Source organism: Furipterus horrens, unplaced genomic scaffold (genome assembly GCF_987537825.1).
Source record: "Furipterus horrens unplaced genomic scaffold, mFurHor1.1.pri manual_scaffold_2, whole genome shotgun sequence".
NCBI lineage: Eukaryota > Metazoa > Chordata > Mammalia > Chiroptera > Furipteridae > Furipterus > Furipterus horrens.
This window is the reverse complement of record NW_028327172.1, coordinates 128,202,747-128,225,563: the sequence shown is the minus strand read 5'-3', so window position 1 is coordinate 128,225,563 and position 22,817 is coordinate 128,202,747. Positions and strand designations below refer to the sequence as shown.

The 22,817-nt window shown below is 45.7% G+C and overlaps 1 protein-coding gene across 3 annotated transcripts in view; it reads left to right on the top strand.

The window, feature by feature from the left end:
* DIP2C (DIP2 acetate--CoA ligase C (putative)) overlaps positions 1-16,302 on the top strand; it is a 367,711-nt gene extending 351,409 nt beyond the window's left edge. For all 3 annotated transcript variants that reach the window (XM_090266439.1, XM_090266438.1, XM_090266437.1), the window contains 5 exons: positions 6,065-6,122; positions 6,956-7,030; positions 9,072-9,246; positions 10,231-10,354; positions 13,202-16,302. In XM_090266439.1, the coding sequence (XP_090122565.1) occupies positions 6,065-6,122; positions 6,956-7,030; positions 9,072-9,246; positions 10,231-10,354; positions 13,202-13,454 (685 nt within the window). In that variant the 3' untranslated portion in view covers positions 13,455-16,302. The remainder of the gene's footprint in view (positions 1-6,064; positions 6,123-6,955; positions 7,031-9,071; positions 9,247-10,230; positions 10,355-13,201) is intronic.
* Positions 16,303-22,817: the final 6,515 nt, after the last annotated feature.

Here is a 22,817-nt window from a genome sequence, read left to right as displayed (position 1 = left end):
GTTGTTTATCTGAAATTCACTTTTAACCAGGTGTCCTGTATTTTGCTTGCTAAATCTGGCCACACTAACTGTAAAATCAGATGTCAGGTCTCATAGTCATGGCAGTTGCTAGTCCCGTGTTTTCTGTGACTATGGAGTATGTGTTCCCCACAGTGCCCTAAAGGATCTTCCACTGCAACTACTGCCTCAAGCATATTAAAATTCCTCTTTCTAGACAAAGTTGTAAACTAGTCTCTTGATGTCAGTCATGAGATATGCTTCTCTGTGGTCAGATGGACTGTAGCTCTCCTAGATGTGCTGTGCAGGAAGTCTAGTTCCTGCTCATGTCCAGGGGTGCATACCCCCCACCACCGTTCACCGTGGCTGGATGCCCAAGGAGGGAATCAGGCTGAGGGCAGCATCCTAGCATTTTCAGAAGGCGGGCAAGGAGTTTCTGCAGTGCAGTTTAAGAACATGAGATGGAGGCGGAAGGAGGGGCTTGACACCTACCTTGTCAGGACTCAGTTGCAGGAAGGAGGAAGGGTCTGCTTGACAACAAACAGTGGTTCAGCATCCTCAGGTTTTCAAAAATTGCCTGGTGGATCTGGTCAGATAGTGTGATGAGTTCTGATTCTCAGTGCAAGTGCTGACATCTGGATGGAGCATGAAGTCCGGGGCAAAGCACTCAAAGTATTCACTATAAGGAAGTTCCTCACTAACGGCCTCTTCTACCAGCAGTGATGTCTCACACGCCCAAGAGCGGGCAACATTTTGGACAGTATAGCCACCGCCACCTAGCACAAGTAGGGGTGTCTCTGGGACAAAAACTGTTCTTTAATTCCACCAACTCTATTCTCAACCAGAAACAAAACTCCAAGCCATCTCAGGCTGCACACTGTTTCCATCTTTCATCTCTTCTCTTCATCATTCTTTTTTCTATACAAGCATGTTGCATTTTTTAAAATTAAATGGCCAATTGTCCAGGTTGATAGATACCAAGTGAAAATAAGGCAACGAGCAGATGAGGTCTGTGAAAACCCTCTTTCTTCTCTACTGGCCTGTTCCTTCAACTTACATCTTTAGACCCTGGTAAGTCATTCCACTCTCACTGTTAACAAAGTAGCCACTATAGCAAAATCCCTGGATGCCATCTGATTGTAGAATCTTAAGTGTTTTTCATTTATCAATGTAAACCCAAGGACAATGTCTTAATTTTTTATATGTGGCTACTATATGTCAATATTATAAAGTAAAAATCATTTTAAAAGAAATCCTAGATTCATTGAAATTAAGCATCTTTTTGCTTAAATAAATTTATTATTTTTTAAAGAATATGTTATTGATTATGCTATTACAGTTATCCCAGCTTTTTCCCCTTTGTCCCCTTCTGCCTGGTACCTCACTTCCCTTCAGCAATCTCCCCTCCCTTAGTTCATGTCCCTGGATCATGCATATAAATTCTTTGGCTTCTGAATTTCCTATACTGTTCTTAACATCCCTCTGTTTATTTTGTGCCTACCAGTTACGCTTCTTGATACCTGCACCTTTTCCCCATTTTCCCCTTCCCCCTCCAAGCTGATAACCCTTCAAATGATCTCCACATCTATGGTTCTGTTCCTGTTTAGTTGTTTGCTTTGTTTTGTTTTGTTTTTAGATTCATTTGTTGATAGTTATGAGTTTGTTGTCATTTTAGTTTGTAGTTTTGATTTTTTTTTTTCTTAAATGTATTCCTTTAACATTTCATATAATAAAGGCTTGGTTATGATAAACTCCTTTAGCTTTACCTTCTTTGACATACACTTTATCTGCCCTTCAATTCTAAATGATAGCTTTGCTGGTTAGAGTAATCTAGGTTGTAGGTCCTTGCTTTTCATCACTTTGAATACTTCTTGCCAGTCCCTTTTTGCCTGCAGAGTTTCTTTTGAGAAATTAGCTGACAGTCTTATGGGAACTCCTTTGTAGGTAACTCTCTTATTTTCTCACTGCTTTTAAGATTCTTTATCTTTAAGCTTTGGCATTTTCATTATTATGTGTCTTGGTGTGGTCTTCTTTGGGTCTGGCTTGTTTGGGACTCTCTGTGTTTCCTGGACTTATATGTCTATTTCCTTTACCAAATTTGGGGAGTTTTCTTTCATTATTTTTTCACATAAGCTTTCAATTTCTTGTTCTTCTTCTTCTCCTTCTGGCACCCCTATGATTCAGATGTTGGTACCTTTAAAGTTGATCCAGAGGTTTCTGAGCCTCTCCTTGTTTTTTGTTTTTGTTTTTCCAATTCTTGTTTCTTCATTCTGTACTGGTTGACTGTTTATTTCTTCCTTATGTTCCAAATCATTGATGTGAACCCTGGCTTCCATCCCTTCACCATTTGTGTCCTGTGGATTTTCCTTTGTTTTATTTAGCATAGCCTTCACTTCTTCGCTTATACATTTGCCATACTTCAGCACATCTATCAAACCTGTGAGCATCATTATCACCACTGTTTTGAACTCTGCATCTGTTAAGTTGGCTATATCCTCATCTGTTAGGCTGGCTGTCTCTTTGTCGCTTAGTTCTCCCACTGGAGCCTTTATCGGCTCCCTTTTTGGGGCCATACTCCTCTATCTCCTCAACTTGGCAGCCTCCTGTGTTTGCCTCTGTGACTTAGGCAGAGCTGTCTCGCCTGTTACGTTGTAAGGAGTGGAAGCTTAGGTATTCATCAGTGCTGGGCAACTTGTTTCACCACGCTGTGGTGCTGTATGTGGGGGAGGGGTCAGAGAGGGAACAGTGATGCTTGCTCAGCACTTGCCTCTTTTCTAGTCACTTCACTAGCTTCCTGGATGCTACTGGTGCCCCTCTAGCTTTTGCTCTGGTGATGGTTCCCAGAGTGGGTGCATTTGTGGATGTTCTACGACAGAGGGCCTCTAAACAGACTCTCATGAGAGACAGTCAGCTTATTCTGCCACCCCAGCACCCACTGGTTTTCACAGCCAGAAGCAGTGAGGCTTTATATTCCCCAGTGCTGGAACTGTGAGCTGTGCAGTCTGGCCTGGGACTGGGATTGCTCCCAAGGCGTCCCTCCTGGCTATTATAATGTGTGACTGCTCTTTCCAACGACTGGCCACGGCCACTGACTTGCTCCAACCCCACCTGTCCTCTCCACCCTGCCTCCGCCCCTCCTACCTGTCTGGATGAGTATTGCTTCTTTATATCTTTGTTGGACTTACAACAGTTTGATTTTCTGGTAGTTTTGTATGGTGGAGGTGCCTCACACACCCTAGACTTGGTTGGAAGTTACTCTGTCCAGCAGAGGAGCTCCACTCGCTGAAGGAGAACTGGGCGTTTGTCTCATTCCCCAATTCCCTGTGTTGGCCCAACACAGGCCAGGCAGAAACCTGGGGTGGGGGACGAACAGCCGTGGGCGTTCTGGGCACTAATTGTGGATTCCAGGGACATTGTCTTGAGCAGACTTGTTAAACCAGGGCCCTTTATGATTAGAATGCTGCTGCCAGAACTGCCTCGCATGTCCAGAATGCCCTACAATAGTGGTGGCCCTACAGTAGTGGTGGCTATAGGTAGACAGCCAGCAGAGTAGCTTATCCACAGCAGCCTTCAGGTTGGCTGAGTTCTTCTCCAAGGCCCAATAACCTCAACTCTGTACGATGTCCCCCACCCATAGCAGCAGCTCCACTACTCAGAGACTGGGCCGTCTAGTAGTGGGACCTGGTGCTGAGCCAACCATTCTCTCTGGCCCTTTCCCTTTCATCCTGCCCTTCTATCCTCGCCCCCGCGCCCGCTCACTCAGTTTTCCCACCAGTTTGACCTCATTTCCCCTGCCACTTTCTCCGTCTGCAGTAAACTGCCAGTACTCAGAACCCACAGTTGGCCGTCCAGCCATCGGACACAGGCTCGTTCACAGAGCCTGAAAGCTTGAGCCAGGCCAGTTTAGCCTGGCCTTCTAGGCTGCGGGCTGTGATAGTCACTAGCTGCACCGATGTTTCCTGCAAGCCTCACAGCTGGCTCAGAGTGCTGATTCTCAGTGTGTGCTGCTATCAGCTAAAGCCCCATAGCTTCTAAGTGGTGCTCTAATGGTAATTTTTCATAGCGACCCACCCAAAATTATCATACTGCTACCCAGGTGCTAACAGAGTCTTGGGGCCCTTTTAATTCTGTATTAGTGCGGCTGGTAATGTATAGGGTTCTTTTTGTTCAGTGCTGTTCCTTGATGACATTGATGAGATGCTGTAGGAACTTACCTCTTGTTTGTACCCATTACCCTGTCCTGTGGTAAGATTGATTTTCTGATACATCATTTCAGTGATGATGTTCATGAGGACTTTCTTTTTCTTCATGTGTATATTACACATTTAATTTTTTTTTAAGACTTATTTAGTTTTAGAGGGGAAGGGAGGGAGAGAAACATCAATTGGTTGCCTCTCACACGACCCCAGTTGGGGACCTGGCCCACAACCCAGGCATGTGCCCTGACCAAGAATCGAACCAGAGACCTTTCAGTTCGCAGGCTGGCACTCAATTCACTGAGCCACACCAGCTGGTGCAGTAGTTACTGTATTTTTGAAGATTAACATCGTTAAGCCTATTCGCAATTTTGGAACAGTTTAATTGGTATATACATTGTAGGTGGTTTTTCTTTGATAGCCTTTATCTCCTGCTATCAGCATCAAGGTCTTCCTTAGGACAGATACCAAAGATTTTTATTGTTACCATCAGACCCAGAATGTTCAGAAGTTCTTTGTACCTCATCAAGTTACTGCTACTCAGGTCACCCCCTCCCTCTCCAGGAGTTCCTCTCCAGTCACCTGCTGAAGAGACTATGTCAGTCCTCCCATGCCTGCCCCTCCCCCCACCCATAGTGGCTCTCCCTGGGGCAGCCACTTTGGTCTCCAGCAATGTGAGACACCACATTAAAGGCCAAATGGGAGCCAGGGCATCCTTTCCCTAAATAAAAGCTTTTCAGTTGCTGAGCACTTAGACAGGCTGCCCTGAGGACACCTGCCCAGCTTGAAACCCCCAGCGCTCCCCTCTTTACGGCACCTCTCTGTCTGCCTCATGCTAATATTGTCATCGACCCCCTGGAACCTCACCTCTTGGGTAACAGTGAGGCTTAAAGGTGCCTCATGTACCAGCTGAGACTTTTAGGTTCTTCCTTTGTTGCCTCCCCCTCCCCCAATGCACACACATTTATTACTTAGGAGGAGGATTTATGCTAATGCAAGGAATGGGTCCCTGTGCTGAATTTCACATCTCAGTGGGGGTGGAGAGAAAGCTGCTGGCCACCCCCATCCCTGTGCCCCAACCTCCTGCTAACAGCATTTGCTCTATAGTCTTCAAGGAGTCAAGCACTTTCTCCTTCACTTCATTTCCTCTAAGAATTGTCTTTAGATTAATGAACAGTATCACAGCCATGGAGTAATGTGATAGAAATGTGTAACAGTCATGGAGGCTATAAAACATTAAAAATAATGCAGCTAGGAAGGACCTAGCCAGCTCTGGTTGTGACCAGCACCACTCTTCTCTGCAGGTTTTTAGACTAAATTACCATTAAATATCTTTTAGATTGAAAAACGCTTATTTTCTAAAGGGAGACTTTGCTGTCTGAATTGGCCAGTCCTCTCCTCTTGGCTCAGAGGCACTTTGTGTAGACGAGGGTTCTGTGCTGCTGCAAACCTAGGCCCTGCCATGGCCTGTCGTGGGCAGGGCTGTGAGTGCCTCAGGACCAAGCTGTCACTAGTGGTTGGCAGCTCTTTCAGGGGTGCAGTTAATCCTTATTTTCTTTTCTTCACATGATGACCCTGGTTTAATTCATAATCATTTTCCCAATTATTTCGCAGGTTTGGGAAATGGGACTTCATCTGCGTTCTCTGTGGCCTGGATGGGTGGCTCATACCATTTTGCATCAGGGCACAGTGGCTCTCTGCCATTGGACCATTTTTTCTTTGACTTCTAAACTGTCTTTGCATTAGATACCGCACACCAACAGGGTTACTGTTCCCCAACTACCTCCCAGGCATTGGCCACGTGCAGAATGTGGACAGAGGGAACCACGATGCAGAAAAAACTCAGCAATACCTTCTGTTTCTCTTTGTAGAGTCCGTTTAGTAGAAAGAGGATCCCCTCACAGCTTGCCTCTTATGGAATCAGGAAAAGTAAGTATTAAAGGAAAAAATAGGCATTGCTACATAAATATGAGCCTCAGTGTATGGGCTTTGAAATTTTAAGAACTGCATTTTATAAAATATTTTTTTCTGAAAAATTTATTTGAATGTAGTGTATCAGGACTAGGTTTGGCCATGAGCACAGAAACTCAAAATAATAGTGCTTTCAATAAGCTAGATTTTTTTTTCCCCTCGTGTGAAAGAAATCATGAAGCCACCAAGGGTCCCAGCACTTTTGTCTTGTTCTGCCCTTCATGGACTACATGCCCAAGGGCACCTCAGGGCCTATAGTGGGTGCTGCAACTCCAGCCATCATTTCCACATTTCAGCAGCAGCAGGAAAAACAGGGTGGTTATGCTTATTTCAAAGGTACATTAACCTAGATGCAAAAGAACAGTAGGCAGGGCTTGCTTAAGGCAAAGACAAATCTTTTCCTAAAGAAGTTATAGGCCTGGGGCATGACTGCCCACCAAGACCTGCCCACTTAGAAATTTATGATCAGATCACCCCGTGTAGTTAAACTCCATAGAAGCACATTTTCATCCACATTTGCAGGCATCAGGCTGTGTTAAATTCTATTCTTTATCATGTTTTCAAATTCTTAATTTTAAGAATCACTGTGTCATTGTAGTAATTACAATGAAATGCAACTCTTATGCTATAATTATGTCATGCTCTGGTACATAATTTTGATTTAAAGCAATACCACTTTCTAAATGATTTCACAAAGGAAAAAAGCCATATGGAATTAAGGCAAGATCAAGGTTGACTGCTGTGTAGTTTCTACCTGTCTACTGACAAGGATGTTCTTCTTTCCTACATAGATACTTCCAGGGGTTCGGATCATAATTGCCAATCCAGAAACAAAAGGGCCTTTGGGAGACTCACACCTGGGTGAGGTGAGTACAGGGTATCTGGGTAAGGTGGTTACGGGGTATCTGTCTGGGTAAGGTGAATTGTAGGGTGTCTGCCCAGGGAAGATGAGTGCGGGGTGTCCTCCAGCAGATGTGGCCTCTGTGACCACATCCACTCTTCTGCCACATACTGCCTGTTCTGGACACCAGTGACCACTACTTCAGTGCCGTTGACCACATTGCACGTTCCCGTCACATTGGGAACTTCACAACTGACTGGCTGGGAAATAACTTGAAATAAGCTTTATCGCTTAAATGAGTCCATAAAAGTTCAGGATTACAAAGTGGGACTTCCTTAAGGAAGTAGGTTAGGTTCTCATCAAAGAACTTAGAAAACAACACTGTGTGGACTGTGTTCCCTCTTTTCCTAGTTCTTTCACTTGTTTTCCACGTGCCCACCTTTGTTAGAAAGGTGACAAAGAGACGTGCAGAGGGCGTCATCCACAACCTAGAATCGTGACAGCATCCACACATGCCAGCAAGCAGGGTAGGAGAATGACAGTGGTATCCTTTTGTCAGGAAGTCACTGAGACACTTTATACTTTGCTCATGACACGCTTCTTCCAGGAAGTGAAGGGCATCAGGATAGGGCCTCCTTGCACCACACAGACTCGTGTCCTTCACTCTGGCTCCCTCTGCAAGGCCGAGTCTGCTCCGAGCACTGGGTTGAGCTGCTGCTCCCCAGCAGGGACGGCATTGCCGCGGGCATCAGTGCCCAGTCCCAGCAGCTTTCCCTCCTGGGGAGTGCTCCAGCTGCACACAGCCTGCTGCTGTAGCCGACACCTTATTACAGACATCACGACTACCACCGCTCCTCGAGAGACACGGTGGCCCAGCCACACGTGGGAAATGAGTAAATAAGTGATCGTGGGTGAGTTCTCACCGTGGCTCACACCCAAAGTTCCTCTTCTTAGGCTATTTTTCGGCCCTCCTTGGACCTCAAGCATAAGTAAAGATTAGAGCTGATATGACAATGTAATACAGATGTTACTCAGGAAGTTCGTTTCACTTATTTGCAGAAATGAAATTGGGTTGTAGAGGCTGCTGTCTCAGGCCCGTGGAGAGGTTCCTGCTGGTGCTGCCCCTCCCACGTGGCCTCGGCTTGGGCCTGAGAACAGCATGCTGGGGCAGAAAGAGCCCACGTCACTCTGGTTTCCTCAGTGGGAACGTATCTTAGGGGGAAATCTTGTTAGAGAGCAGAGCACAGTCTCCATTGCCCGTATCAGATAGCGTCCCCTCGTTCTCTCTTTGGCCGGTCATGGTCATGTGCATGCCTGCTATGTGCCAGGTGCTGTCCTGGGAGCTGGGGAGACAGTGTAAACGTGACAGCATGACTGACCTCAAAGAACTTGACCATTTTTCAGTGTAAAGAAGATAATGGAACCAGCCAAGCTTAGAATGTCGTTACTACCCTGATTCCTCCAACTTTTGTCATTGTACAGACATAATAACATAGAGCCATATGAACATTTTAACGATTTCCTCTAGTGTTTTCCATGATTCTACATAACCTACATGGTCATCACTTTGAGTGAACACATTATTTTTTCCCGTTTTCCCAAATGGCACACTCAGGTGTTTGTTTCCCATTTTTTGACATTAGAGGTTTTCCCTTTTAGAGTTTGTTTTGTTTTGTGTTGCTTCACCACATTATATTTCCAATAATACGCAAACCAGGTGAAAGGGAAAAAATAAATCAGAAAGCTTTTAACATTTTCCCACATTGCTTTTTGGAAACAATCATTAAGTTTGAATACATACAAGGAAACTGGTACAGCTTCGCTCTTTTGATGTACTTATTTTAAAAACCTTCAATCAATGGCTTCTCAAAGGGTAGGTGGTGCATTGGTTTGCTTAGCTGCAGGCTCACCCTGATGCCAGCATGTTGGTGAATTTGGTGGTATCTGTGTCTTCCTAGAGACTGGAGTGAGAGCGACATCGTCTTGTCTTTGCAGTGCAAGGACGCTTGCGATGTGCCTGGAGATTTCCTCAGGTTGACTTACCCAGCCATGTTCTTCCCTCACAGATCTGGGTGCACAGCGCCCACAACGCCAGCGGTTACTTCACTATTTATGGAGATGAGTCCCTCCAGTCAGATCATTTTAGCTCAAGATTAAGTTTTGGAGACACCCAGACCATCTGGGCGCGAACAGGCTATTTGGGGTTCCTGCGGAGAACTGAGCTCACAGACGCAAATGGAGGTGAGAGTCCAGTCAGGTGGGCGAAGGGCAGGTTCCCCCATACACTGAAGCCCTGTTTGGAGTTTGGGGTTCCCAAACTCAGGACATGAATTTCTAGGTGTCACCAAGGCTTCCTGAGATACCTTGCCTGGTGGCAGCTATGCCCTCCTGACCAAGCTGGCATAAAATTAGGGGGAAAACACAAAAGTATTTTGTCATCACGTTTGAATTTTGAGAGGAGCTTAGCTCAGAGATGTGAGGTTGGTGGTGATCCAGACCTCCCAGGAGGCCAGCAGGTCCAGTCCTATGGAACTGGGGGCTGGGAGGCCGGGGACCCCCTTCTTCCTCTCCACCCCGGCCCCCTGCCACATAGTCATGGTCAGAAGCTACAAGTAAATGTCTCCACTCCATCTGACTTAAATGGGAAAAGATCTGTGTTCTGGTGTTCTGTACATGGATCACGACTTCAGTGTCATTCTGGTGTACTTACTGCCCTGAAGGTTAAGGGCTTATCTCTTACTTTTAAGGGAAGATGGACCAACTGCAGGTTGCCCTTGTCCCAAGGTTTGCAGGACAGATGAGAGCCAATGTGATGGTCCCAGGAGCTAAGGAAATCTTTGTTCATGAACATGATCAGAAATCCAGATGAGGAATAATAAAAATTAAGACCGCATGTGATGGCATCAGAGGGAACTGGGTTTCCCTCTGCCATGCTGTGTCCTAACCACATCACTTGGGAGCACAGGGTGGATGAAGGCCTGTGGGTGTGCAGGTCCCAGGCCATGCTGAGGAGCTGTGATCGGATGTGGTGGGGGTGGAGCTGCCCCCAGACCGCTCTCTCTAGGCCTAAGTGTGAGGATCATTGTGCTCCCCACCCCAGAGTTGTCCTGAGAGCTGTCCCCACAGCTCTTACATCTCTCTCATTCAGGGTCATTTTAATCTTTCTTTTTAAGTGGCTTGAGTAGTGTTTTGGTGACTCTTAACACATATCTTTTTCCTCCACAGAGCGCCACGATGCGCTGTACGTGGTGGGAGCCCTGGACGAGGCCATGGAGCTGCGTGGAATGCGGTACCACCCCATAGACATCGAGACCTCCGTCATTCGAGCCCACAAGAGCGTCACAGAATGGTGAGTAGGGACAAAATCTGTGGCATTGGGAACATTGGGGTCCTGTCTGAGTTTTGGATTATAAACCTTTACCTTTAGGAGCTAATAACATGACAGGTCCAGCTGGTATATTGCACATTCCCTAGGAATGGCCTGCAGATGGCTAGCTAGCGTCTCCCAGGAGCCTATGTGTTTGTTTATTTAGACTTCAGTTTACAAAAGCATGATGTAGGGAAAAAATAGACTGTGCACATACACAGGCACAGAAAACACTTTTGTGACTGTCAACTTGGGGACTGTAAAAGTTATTGTGATGTGTAGAAAAACATTAGATAAGAGAGGACAGAATTCCCCAAATTAAACTGGAACCAGCTGTGATGGGTCACCATTCTCAGACCCCCCAGTTGGATGGGCCCTTGGAGACTTGGGGTTTTCCCCTTCCCGAGGCTGGACTCCCTCCCCAGCCATCTGCTGGCCGTGATGGGGAGGGTGTGTTGATGTGCTTTGATAGCAGGGGCTGTGGTGTGGCCACTTTCTCAGGTTGCTCAGTGCCTTGACATGGTGTTTAAGAAAGAAAAGTATCTCAGCACCCTTAGCTGTAGGTTTGTTCACTCGTTTGGTCCCTGAGTTGGCAGACATGGTGAAGCCGGTCTCAGCTCAGGTCAGGAACCCGGGGGGAGGCATGCCCCAAATCTCTTGGCATTTTTCTCTGGTGAGGTGGATTGGTCTGAGGTCTTCCACGCCTCTTGTTAGCAGATTGCAGGCTGGTGTTTGTTGCCACTTACTGCACCTGAGCACAGAGGACTTGGCAGGTGGAAGAGATGAGAGACAGAGCATTTGCATACCCACGTGAGGTCCCGTGGCTCAGACGCTACGTCCTGCTCTCCCTGCCACAAAGCTGGCCCTCAGGAACTGGCCAGGCCTACCTCAGTTTCCATCTACATGGCTGTACCTATTTATTATGGCATTCCACCTTCATATTTCTAAGGCAGTAATCTAGACTGGTTGGTGTTGCCTCCCTCCAGTATTTGTCCCTAATTGCAAAAGAACTGTTTCCACCTTAAAAGGCTGTGGCAGTGGGCTCTCTGGTGCCCCTCATGGGTTTCTAGTCTGTGATTGTAGTTTCTTAACGTTGCAGTTGTCACCTGCTCTGTGGCCTCACCTGATAGGTTTGGCCTCCACTGGCCTGTGTCCACACATGGCACCAGAAGGAAAGAAATGTGGGTGGTTCTGCGCAGATGGGCCCTGGTCCGCTCGGCACACACTGCCCATCGCCGCTGTCTCCCCTCAGCCTTCCCTCGCCCACCCCTGCTGCTCCTCCAGCCCGCGAGACTAAGGAGGGAGGAGGTGACACTCGTGTCACATAACGTGACTACCTCTCTGTCACATAGTCCAGCCGACCACATCTACCCTTCTCATCAGCTGTCCTCTGTGTTCAACGTGTTTGGCCTCTGGGGAACCTCTGATGGAGGAGGGTGACCAGCACCCAGCCCTTAGCTCCCGGGCAGCCCTCCCCCATTCAATATTGAAATGAGCCTGATTCCTGAAGCTGGGTCATCAATTTCAAATGCCATAATAAAGTTATACCTGATTACATATAAAAATTATATCAGTTATATATGAAAATACAATCTGTGATTTCACCAGCTCACCATGTGGGCTCCCCTAGGCCACACAGTGTTTTACTGTCACAAAGATGGAATTCGGGGCATTGAGCACCAGCACAGCCAGGGTCAGACACTGTCACAGTGCAGATCCAGAAGGGGAGATGTTACATACACTCTCTACCTTTGTCTTTTTATTTTAACATATACGTTGGTCATACTAAACAAAATACGCATTTTTTCCTAATAGACATACTTTCACTGTTAGAAAAGAGTGAGTTTTCCCAAATACTTTCTGCCTCTTAGCTGAGATAGAACCTTCTATGTGTCTGCATGAAAAGCCATTGCCAGCAGCCCCTGCAGGGCCCTGGAGCCTGGTCCCATCTGCCGTGTGCCCCCTTCCACCCTGGGACTCTCCCAGCTTCTGCAGCCAAGCAGACCATGGGCACCAGGGGCAATGAACTTTAGCCACTTTGTAAAAGTCCAGCCATGTAAGATTAATGTGGCTTCAAATGTAAATCCCTAGATTTTCCTTCCACACATGGGACAGACTAAATACTCTGGGTGATTCTCCCTTTGGAAGATTCCAGATAAAACACTTCTGGGTGAATCTTTGACATTGTCGAGGAATGATCCCTCACACAGGTTAGCTCTTGTTGCATTACAGTCATTTAAACAGGAATGAATTACTGTGCCCCCATCTCTGCAGTTGACTGCTGAGCTATTTGACCTCAGCTTGGCTGGGCCTGTGGCTCAGCTGGGTGCAGGCTGGCAGCTCACGTCCTCCCTGGTGTCCCCTCTGCTGTAGCAGAGGCAAGTCAGCCCAGCCCACACATCCAGGGTTCTCCAGTCTCTGCTAACATCTCACTGTCTAGGTTGCATGTGGCCCAAGGTCAAGGGAAGGACACAGAATCCACCCTTAGGGTCATGGTGTGCAGGTGAAGGGAGGAGCTAATGCTACACCCACCAGCCCTCAGCAGCCGCTGGGGGCAGATGGCAGGTGCAGACAGCAGGTGCAGACAGGGTGATGCAGGTGCAGAGATGACGGAGCACAAGCAGCAGCCCCCGTGAGGACAGGCTGGTGGGAAAGGCTGATGACATCAGGGAGCGAGAATGAATGAGCTAAAGGACACGGGCTCAGAGCAGCTGCACCCCGGAGCCTGCTGGTGCCCAGGCAGATTCAAAACAAACCAAGTGGAACTTCTTGAAAACAATCAGTAAATAAAAACCTTGTGGTACAGTGATGACTTTTTCTCTCTTCCAGTGCTGTGTTCACCTGGACAAATTTGTTGGTGGTTGTGGTTGAGCTTGATGGGTCAGAGCAAGAAGCCTTGGACCTGGTCCCCTTGGTGACCAATGTGGTCCTGGAGGAGCACTACCTGGTGGTGGGGGTGGTGGTCGTGGTGGACATCGGTGTCATCCCCATCAACTCCCGGGGAGAGAAGCAGCGCATGCACCTGCGAGACGGGTTTCTGGCAGACCAGCTGGACCCCATCTACGTGGCCTACAACATGTAGCCTTGTCTCTGGCTCCTGCAGACTTTTCTAGAGATGTACACATTTTTCTCAGTGTCACTAAAGCGTGCAGACTCAAGGGCGACGTTCGCCGGAACGGAACCTGTTTCACACGGTGGAGCGGAGGAGACTTCCCACAGCGGTCCTGATCGGCACGGTGAAATGGAAACGTGAATTATCACCGCCATTTGCTCAGAAGGGCCTCGCATTACTGCCTTCAGTTTGTTGGAAAAAGCCCATTTCAAAACTTTTTTTTTTTTTAGTTATTGGATAATAAGTGCTTTCTTCGTAAATGTGGTATTTTGTTAAGCCAAAACAGCAATTAAAAAATATTCTGCCCTCCAGATGGGTTCTTTTAAACGATTTATGTAGTGTGACAAAGAATTGTTTTCTCTGTTTAAATGTGTCATGACATCTTAATGACATGGACCTGTTACTAATTTAAGCCATGCTAGAGCTCATCCTTTTAGGAAAATCTGTTGAGGTACGAGGAAACCTTCCAAATAGCACCTTCCGATTAGATTTTAGCAGCTTCTTTGTCAGAAATGTGCTGAAGCAACAAAGGCTACCACATGGCCTTTGGCAATAGCATAGAGTGAGGAGAAATTATAAATAAGGTGTATTTCAGCAATTATCTTGCAGATATCTTTGTACTAAACTAAAAAGATAAAATAAGTTAACTTCTTCAGATGTAATTATGTACAAAAACGTTTAATTTATTTTGATCTCTTTAGAAGTATAAAAGAGAAAAAACATTCAAGAATATTAAAGTCTTGTAATGTTTGCTAATATAAAAAAAGTGTTGTATTATCTTGCGTGGATAGTCTCACAACAAATATATATATATGAAACATAAATTCACTAATGAACAAAGGAGATTTTAAAGTTTAAAATGCAGAACCTGTCACTTGCATGGTGTCCCCTCCACTGTACTGTAGATAAGAGAGATTCTCTCATATCCGCTTTGCTGATGGGAGCAATCAGATTGCCAGGAGCCCAGTCTAAGCGTTTCTTCTAGAACCAGAGACCAGCAAGTGAAATCACTGAAAATTATCTCAAAGATGGTGAAGGGATGTGAGGTGAGCCGTGCCTGTGTTTTCCTCTGCTGCAGGGGTGACACTGGACGCTGTGACCGAGATGTGCTCACGGCCCTGAGCGCGCTCGGGAGGCAGGCAGCCAACGGCACTGTTCTCTGAGCTGCAAGAATTCGTTGCACAATGTTTTTCATCATTTTTGTTAGTGTCACCTTTTTTTGGTCCTTGGTATGGAAAGGAATGCTGTCCTGAGGTCATTGGCACCCGGTGGCATTGATTCCCCACAGACGACCACTGTGTGGAGTGGACAGTGTTCAGAACAGCTTTAAGGGAAAAGACTCACAAAGAAGATCGTCACTTCAGCCAGCTCTCAGGGGTTCCCCAGCCTGCGTGAGCAAAACCCACAGGGACCCCGTACAAGCTGCCCGGGACTGCCCCCCGCACCGTGGCTAGAGCGAGAAAGTCTCACAGCTGCCTTCATGTTGCCACCTGTGGATCACACATTTCTGATGTCAGTCTCTCGCTGCTGCCTCCCAGGTCTTCTCATTCCCAGGGCTCATCCCGTACACTCCTTGATTGAATCGACCCGTCAGGTCCAGCCAAGAGGAGGTATCAGCCACCCAAGCAAGTGTGTCTTCCTTGCTATTTGCCCCAGGATGGCCCTGCAGTGGCTCTCGTTGCTAGATGTGCATGACTAAGATTGTTGCTGGGCAAAATTTAGATTCTCTTTTAATTTCACATAGGCGATGTCTTTATCTGCCTTTGTTGTATGCGCCAGCAGTAAGCCCTTTGCTAAAAGAGTTTTGTTTGACTTCTGAGATCCAAGGCTAATTGTTTTCTAAAAATTTAAGTGGCATCTTTTTAAAAATTTGTCTGCATGTGGGATGCATCCTTCCATCACCACAAATCATTTGGCTTTTCCAATATTGTTTGACTTCATTGCTATGTGTGAATATTTCTCTACATGCTTCAGATACACATTTCTAGTCTTTTGCTTCCTACAGGGAAAACCCCACCCACCACACACAGAAAAAAGACATTTTCGTACCCTCACCCACCTCATTTAAGGGAAGGGGGTTTCAGGTTTCATGTGGAACACTGAGTGGGACACTTCATGGCGGGATAACTTGGGAGCCCCAGCAGAAGTTGGAAGCATTAAGTCGTGTGTCACTCCAAACATGACCCTCACCTTCCCCACGTCAGCTTCCCAGGCCAGGCGGTGAGGTTGTGAAAGTGGTTAGTGTCACATCTGGTGTTAGTTGAAGTCCAAAGGGTTGGGGGCTGGGGTTGAGGCTCTGTTGTGCAAGAAAAAGGAAAGGAGGCACTTAAGTACCACTGTTTCAGCAATAAAGAAGGATCGCTCTGTATTAGAAATTGAACTGTAGATAAATCACTCATGGGAATGTAACAAACGTTTGTCTTGTGACCTTGTGCTTTTGAAGTCAGACAAAACCGTGTGATCAGCTTGCACAAAGGAGGAGGGTACACAACGAACATTGAAACACAGACCTAACCCACCAGGGCGGCTTCCTCATGGTGCTTGTTTATTATATATATTGAACCCTGCTTGACACTTTACCCCTGGGAAACCGTCCCTTTTATCAGTTGAATGTTAGCAGCGTTATTTCATAGAGTGTGGTGACTGGTTAGAGAAATTCATGTACTCAACCAATCACGGTTTCAAACAAAATTTTTATGTGCAAAGGACAGCAACCTTCTCGTATGTTAAACCACCAGTAAGCTTTGTACATCTGTGATAACGCCTGTTTTATATTCAAATGAACAAATAAAAGCTTTTATTTTTGTTGCTCTGAAAATAGCAGTTTCTTAATTGGTCTCCTGGCAAACTGTCTGGAACAGCTTCAGTCCTAGGAAGGAAGTGATTCCTACAAGAAAATGGGAAATGTATATGACTCTGTTTACATAATTTGTTGCATTACTTCTTAGTACAGATAATCAGGCGTTGAACGATGTTTAAATTTGATGTGGGCATTTATTGCTAAAAAATTCCTATGGCAACAAATGTTTTGTGAAATGTTTTTTAAATTCTTCTAAATATATCTAAATATATTTGTTCACATTTTGCTGCAAGTGTAGATTATTGGTTAAATTTTGGGACAAAGAGTAAACATGAGTCCTACGTGCAAACACTTCCTACCAACTATCTGCAGGCAGCCTTTGCAGGCCTGGCTGACTATTCCAACCCAAATTACCTTTGTTCATTTGACAAGCAAAAGCTGTATCTTTTGCTCAAGAAAGATCTGAGAATTCTTATGGCTTATGTTTTAGAAAGCAATAGCAGGTTAACCAGCCTTCAGCCTAAAGGTTATAAAAGATAAGTTTTATACACATGAAAATCTGTAGAACTCAAATCTGCACACAGATCACCAGACTTAATCTAAGTCCCTGTCTTAGAAGTCCACTCATTCCCCCAACCCACAGCTTCTGTTTAAGACAACCCCATGCTTGTTGGGTGATGATGCTTTGGGTATACGGCAGGGGTTGGCTGGGAGGAGGCCAACCTGGCTGCATCAAGTCACACAGACTATGGCAAGGAAGGCCCCAGTGTCTCAGGTGATGGCCCAGCATTGACTGGTCGAATATAAACAAGGTGACCAAGAGAGCTGGCCCAGCATCCACCCTTCCTGGTGTGTGTGTGCAGACACATGTCTCGGTGCGAGTGTGGCATTTTCTCCTGTGATGCCATGCTCTACGTCCTCCAGCACAGTGCTGAGTTCTGGGGACACAGTCCATAGTAGTTTGGTTGGCTGGTCCCTTCAATGTCTCAATAATCCTCCCTGGCATCTTGGTGCACCGCTCCTCACACTGCCTTGTTCCCTGCTCCAGTCCTGCTGTGCATTCACCGCCTCTTCACCATTCGCTTCCCTGCGGGAGAAGAGGGTGTGCTCTCTTGTGTGCCTGCCTGGGCACCAGGCACAGAGCCAGCATTCGTTTAACACTTGCCGAGTGGAGGACCTTCTCACAGGTATGTGTCACCAAGGGCTGCCATGACCAGAGGGCCAAGGCCCTCCTGAGAGAAAATGATAGAACGGGTAGGTAATAGACATTTCTGGGAACATGATGAACATGCTTTTTTTCATAATACAGAAGATGCCAGTGCATCCTGATAGCCACTCAGGCCTGTGGGCCAGAGGTATACTAATAACCACATTGGGGCCCAAATAGGCCTGCCATTTTATAAATGACTGGAAATACCGGAAAGAGGGTAAAGGATGACAAGGAGAAAGGGGGAAGGAGTTAGGAATAATTGATGAGATTCATGAACCCAGAGATTGGAGCCTGTCCAGTGTATCAGCCATCGCGTGCTCAGGAAGGGACAGGGGAGGGAAATGTGATGGGCCACAGGGGGTGGATGGCCACCTAGACTAATAGATCCTGGCACTTCTTCTCTAGCTAAACCTCAGGAGCAAGTCATCAGAGCCAGCACTTCTGGAGATCCGGGTGACGGAGAAGGAGCATGTGATGCAGAGGCCGGGAGGAGCCTAGCACTGCCCCCACCCCAACCCCCACTGGCTGCGGGATCATGTTTGCAAGGGGCTGGAGGCGCCTACTCATCTTGCTGAGGGACCATTGGTGAGTCACTGACCCGTGTTTGTGCTGCTGCTGCTCCTCAGACTCGCTGAGCAGTGGCAGGTAAACCTGCCCTGACCAAGCTTAGACCAGCTTTGCTGCTGACGGCTTCGGTGGCCCTGCGGGAGGGGGTAACGTCAGAAGGGTCCAAGGCAGAACCTGGGGTACCTGTCCTGTGGAATCTCTTGATGAGTGCAAAACAAGCCTGAATTCTCAAGGACAAATGTCCTCATCGTCCAGAGTAGCTCCTAGCTGTTGAGGGTGTGTCAAGGGCTACATGAGGTAGCATAACCTAGACCATTATTTCTGGGTTCACAGATGGCAAAAACAGGTGAAAGTGTGCTGCCCGCCCTGCGGTTCCTGGAGGTGGTAAAGGGGCTGTGGAGAAGCACTTCAGAAGAAACTACAGGGTGTCGCAAAAAAATGTACCCACAATTTTAATGATTATAAAGTCTGTATTAGCATACAGTTCCCTTTCAATGTTTACCATAAACTATATAAATGTACTTTTTTATACTTAGCACCTGTTTTCAAACTTGATGACCATTCTGGTCTAGACATTGCTGGCAATGTGAAGCAATGGAATCACAAACATCAAGAATCATTTCACTTGGTATTTGGGCACATTCTCTTTCATTGCCTACTCGTAATTCATCAATGGTTTCAGAGTTTTTAGCATAAACGTTATTCTTGAGAAATCCCCAGAGGAAAAAGTCTAGTGGCGTGAGGTCTGGTGAACGCGCAGGGTGATCTACAGGACCTCTTTGCCCGATCCATCCGTTTGGCAGGTTCTCATTAAGACAGGCCCTTCCATCACAATGGTAATGTGGAGACGCTCCCTCTTGTGGAAAATAAAAGTCCTCATCTTGAAAATCTTCATGAATACATGGCATGGCTGATTCCTGCAGTAAATTCAAGTAAGTGGCACCAATTACAGTACCTGGGAAAAAGAGGGCCAAGTAATCCATGCGCGGATAAGCCGCACCTCACCATCAGTCCTGTGTCTGCACTTCTACCGCGTTTGTGTACTTCCAGTAGCACTTCGAAGTAAACTTCCTTTGTTCAAAACGTGATCTGGTTTCAGCCATTATTTCTCAATGGTTAAATCTGAAACAATAAAAATGAAAGGGTGGATACATTTTTTTTGCAACACCCTGTATTTAAAGAGACCCTATGATCCTTTATGGCCTGAATAATTAAACACTCTATTTGGTCTGTTTAAAGTTCAAGTCATTATTCAGGTATCGTCACATTAATATTTTGTTTAATCATATAAAAGGATGACCTGTGGGGATCATTTTCTACAGCAAGCGCCTTCTCCCCTTCACCTCCTCTGTTTACACCCTCAGTCCAACCCAACCATGGGGTGACAGCCTATGTTCAGATAAGGACAAGTCGGTCTCAGGGCACTTCAGGACTTCTGTGTTTAAAGCACTAAACTAGGGGTATGGTAAGTGCCAGGGGCACAAAAGCACAGAGGACAACAACCTAGTTAAGGAAATAAGGCTAGAAAGCAAGAAAGTACTGGTATGGTATGTGTGAAGGCATCAAGACCTCTTGGTTAGTGATGATTCAATTTTGAGAAGGGAAAAGAAAAGTGTGTCCCTGTTACCTGCCTGCCTTGCCAGGAAAACCCAAATCATCATTTCTGAAAAAAATGTAATGTTCTGAATGGGAAATCCAATTACATGGTCCAAATATGGAAATTAATCAAGAGGTATTCATTGGGAAGTCTTGCTCCCAATCTTGTCCTCGTCGTCGGTTCCCCAGAGCCCATGGCAGGTAACAATGTATCCTAATTTCTGGTCTGTCTTTTCTGGGTTTCTTTACGTGAATAGAAGCCAATTATGAATCTGTACTTCTACCATCACTTCATTCTAATCTAAAGGGTGGTATACTGTGCATTCTGCGCCTTGTTTTTTCTCAAGTTTGTCTTAGAGATCTATGTCTTTATAAAGCAGTGTGGTCTCCCAGCTCGGTGCACTGCAGTCTGTTGTCGTCAATGCACACTGTGCCTTTTCCAGTCTTCTGCTATTGTAAACAATCACATTTTGTTCCAACAAAAATAGTTTATTTCCTATGTGGGCAAGCATCTCTGCCGGATGGATTTCTGGCCCTGGGGAGGATGAGTCACAGAGTGACTGCAGCTGTGATTTGCACAGAAACCACAGGAGGGTTTCTTGTTCACCTCTCACGTTCAACAGCAGCACCTCACCAACACAAAGCATTGGTTTTAATTTGCATTTCTCTTATAAGTAAGGTTGAATATTAAAAAAGTATTTCAGAAAGCCATTTGTATTTCTCTTTCTGTGAATTGTTTATGTTCCTTTAACTACTGGGTTGTTGAGCTTGTCAGGAAATACTGTGACAGATCTTTAAAAGGGCAAAAAAGATTATTGGATGTCCTATCAACTCACCTATCCAGGTTCTCTCTGCCTTTCATTGTCCTTGAGCTACTCTATAATTTTTTAATTGTACAAAGCTGATAACACTAATGACTCTTGCCCAAGAACACATATGATTATTGCCCTGTGACAGTCCTGTTTCACATCTTCTTGTAAATTCCTTTCAGAATTCCTTGTTTTCTAAGTGTGTGGTGTTCTTGGTATCCTCCTTTGCACCAGTTATAACACCTTGTTTCTTCACTAGTGAGCTAAGGGAGATCTTCTCTCCACGCTTATATCTGTAAAGGAGTCATGTTCATGGCTCTTTAATGCCATCCTTTTAAACCCTTTTTCTTCACTGCTGTGAGCTCCATTAATTAGGGAGGTGAGCCCTTTATCTATGATGAGTTAAAAATGTTTTCTTCCCACTTGGGTCATTTATTTTTTTAACCTATTTTTCTGCCACACGAAAGTTATTTTTATGTAGTTGAATTCATCCACCTGGAGTCACGTCTGAACACATGACATTTTTATCCCATGCTACTTCTGCTCATTTGGGCTCCTTCCATCTCTTTGAGACTGGAGTCTCAGACAAGAGACCTGGGGACAGTTGCGAAGAGCAGGCCCTTCCCTTAGGTGTGTTGTCCTCTTAATATTTAACAAGACCAGAAAAAATTGTGCTCTGAATTCAGATTGTGCTAAACCTTATTTACTTAAAAGAATTCTGTGTGAGAGTGTACTGTGAGAGATGAGTCTTGTTTTGTTTTTAGGGGAAAGAAAGGAGGGGAGAGAAGGATATATATCTTGGATTCTGTGGCTACTGGAATGTGGCTCCTGACTTGAAGGAACTAGCAAATTTCTGGGAGACCAAAAAAGAGCGTATATGCATCAAGGCGGCACCCATGGCTGCAAATAAAGGAACCAGTCGTGATTACCGCATCAGTCCAGAGTGAAGGTCTGATTTGTGAAGAAAAGTTCAATATTGGATCTGAGTTGGATGTTTAAAAAAGAAGTCCACTGGGACAAAGAGGGCTGGGAGGCACCTGTCACTGCCAGGGCTGCATTGTGGGTTTTAGATCAACTGGCTTTGGTTTCTGTTGTTTCAAGAGGCAAGGATAGCAAAGACAGACTTGAGGAAAAGACCACTTCTAAGCAGCTAAGGGAGCTGATGGAGCCTGGACACACCGAGGGCACCTTCTACTCACAGGTGCTTCTCCACTGGGCTCAGCTGGCACAAAAGGCAGAAAGATGCACATGCTGTACCTTCTTCCTTGAAATAAAATGTTTTTGAGACCACTTGTGCTAGGTTTACTACACATGTCCCACCCTCCTTCTCCTTCCCTCACCCTTTTTTAAAAAATATGTTTTATTGATTATGCTGTTAGAATTGTCCCGATTTCTTTTCCCTCTGTTCCCCTCCACCCAGAGACCCCCCTCCCAGTTGCCCTCCCCCCTTAGTCCATGCCCATTGGTTGTGCATATAGTTCTTCCCAACATCTTCCTGTCTACTCCACTCCCTCCTACTATGCTTCTTAATTCCTGCATCATCTCCCTCCCTTTCCTCACTTCCCTCAGCTGACCTCCCCCCAATATGTTCCCCATACTATAATTCTTTTCCCACTCTCATTGCCTATTTAGTTTGCCTTTGTTTCAATTCCCTAGCTTCTGTTGTTGGTTGTTGTGATTTTGTTTTCATGTTCATAGTTTTGATCCTTCTTCTAAACAAGTCCCTTTAACATCTCATATAAAAGTGAGTTGGATCTGATGAACTCTTTCAGTTTTACTTTGTCCTGGAAGAACTTTCTCTGCCCTTCTATTCTGAATGACAATTTCACTGGATAGAGTATTCGTGGTTGTAGGTTTTTGCTTTTCATTACTTTGAATATTTCTTGCCAGTCCCTTCTTGCCTGCAGAGTCTCCTTTGAGAAATCAGCTGATAGTCTAATTGGGACCCCTTTGTACATAATTCTCTTCTTCTCTCTTGCTGCTTTTAAGATTCTCTATCTTTAATTTTTGACATTTTGATTATAATGTGTCGTGATGTGGTTCTCCCTGGGTCCAGTTTATCTGGAACTCTCTGTGCTTCCTGGACCTGTAAGTCTATTTCCTTCCCCAAGTTAGGGAAGTTCAGCTTTATTATTTTTTCACATAATTTTTCAATTTCTAGTTCTTCTTCTTCACCTTCTGGCAACCCTGTAATTTGTATGTTTGTTTGCTTATAGCTGTCCCAGAGGTTTCTGAGCCTTTCCTCATATTCCTCACTTTTTGTTTCCTCTTTCTGCACTGGTTGACTGTTCTCTCCCTATGTTCTGATTTGCTGACTCGATCCCTGGTTTTCCTTCTCTCACCACTTCTTT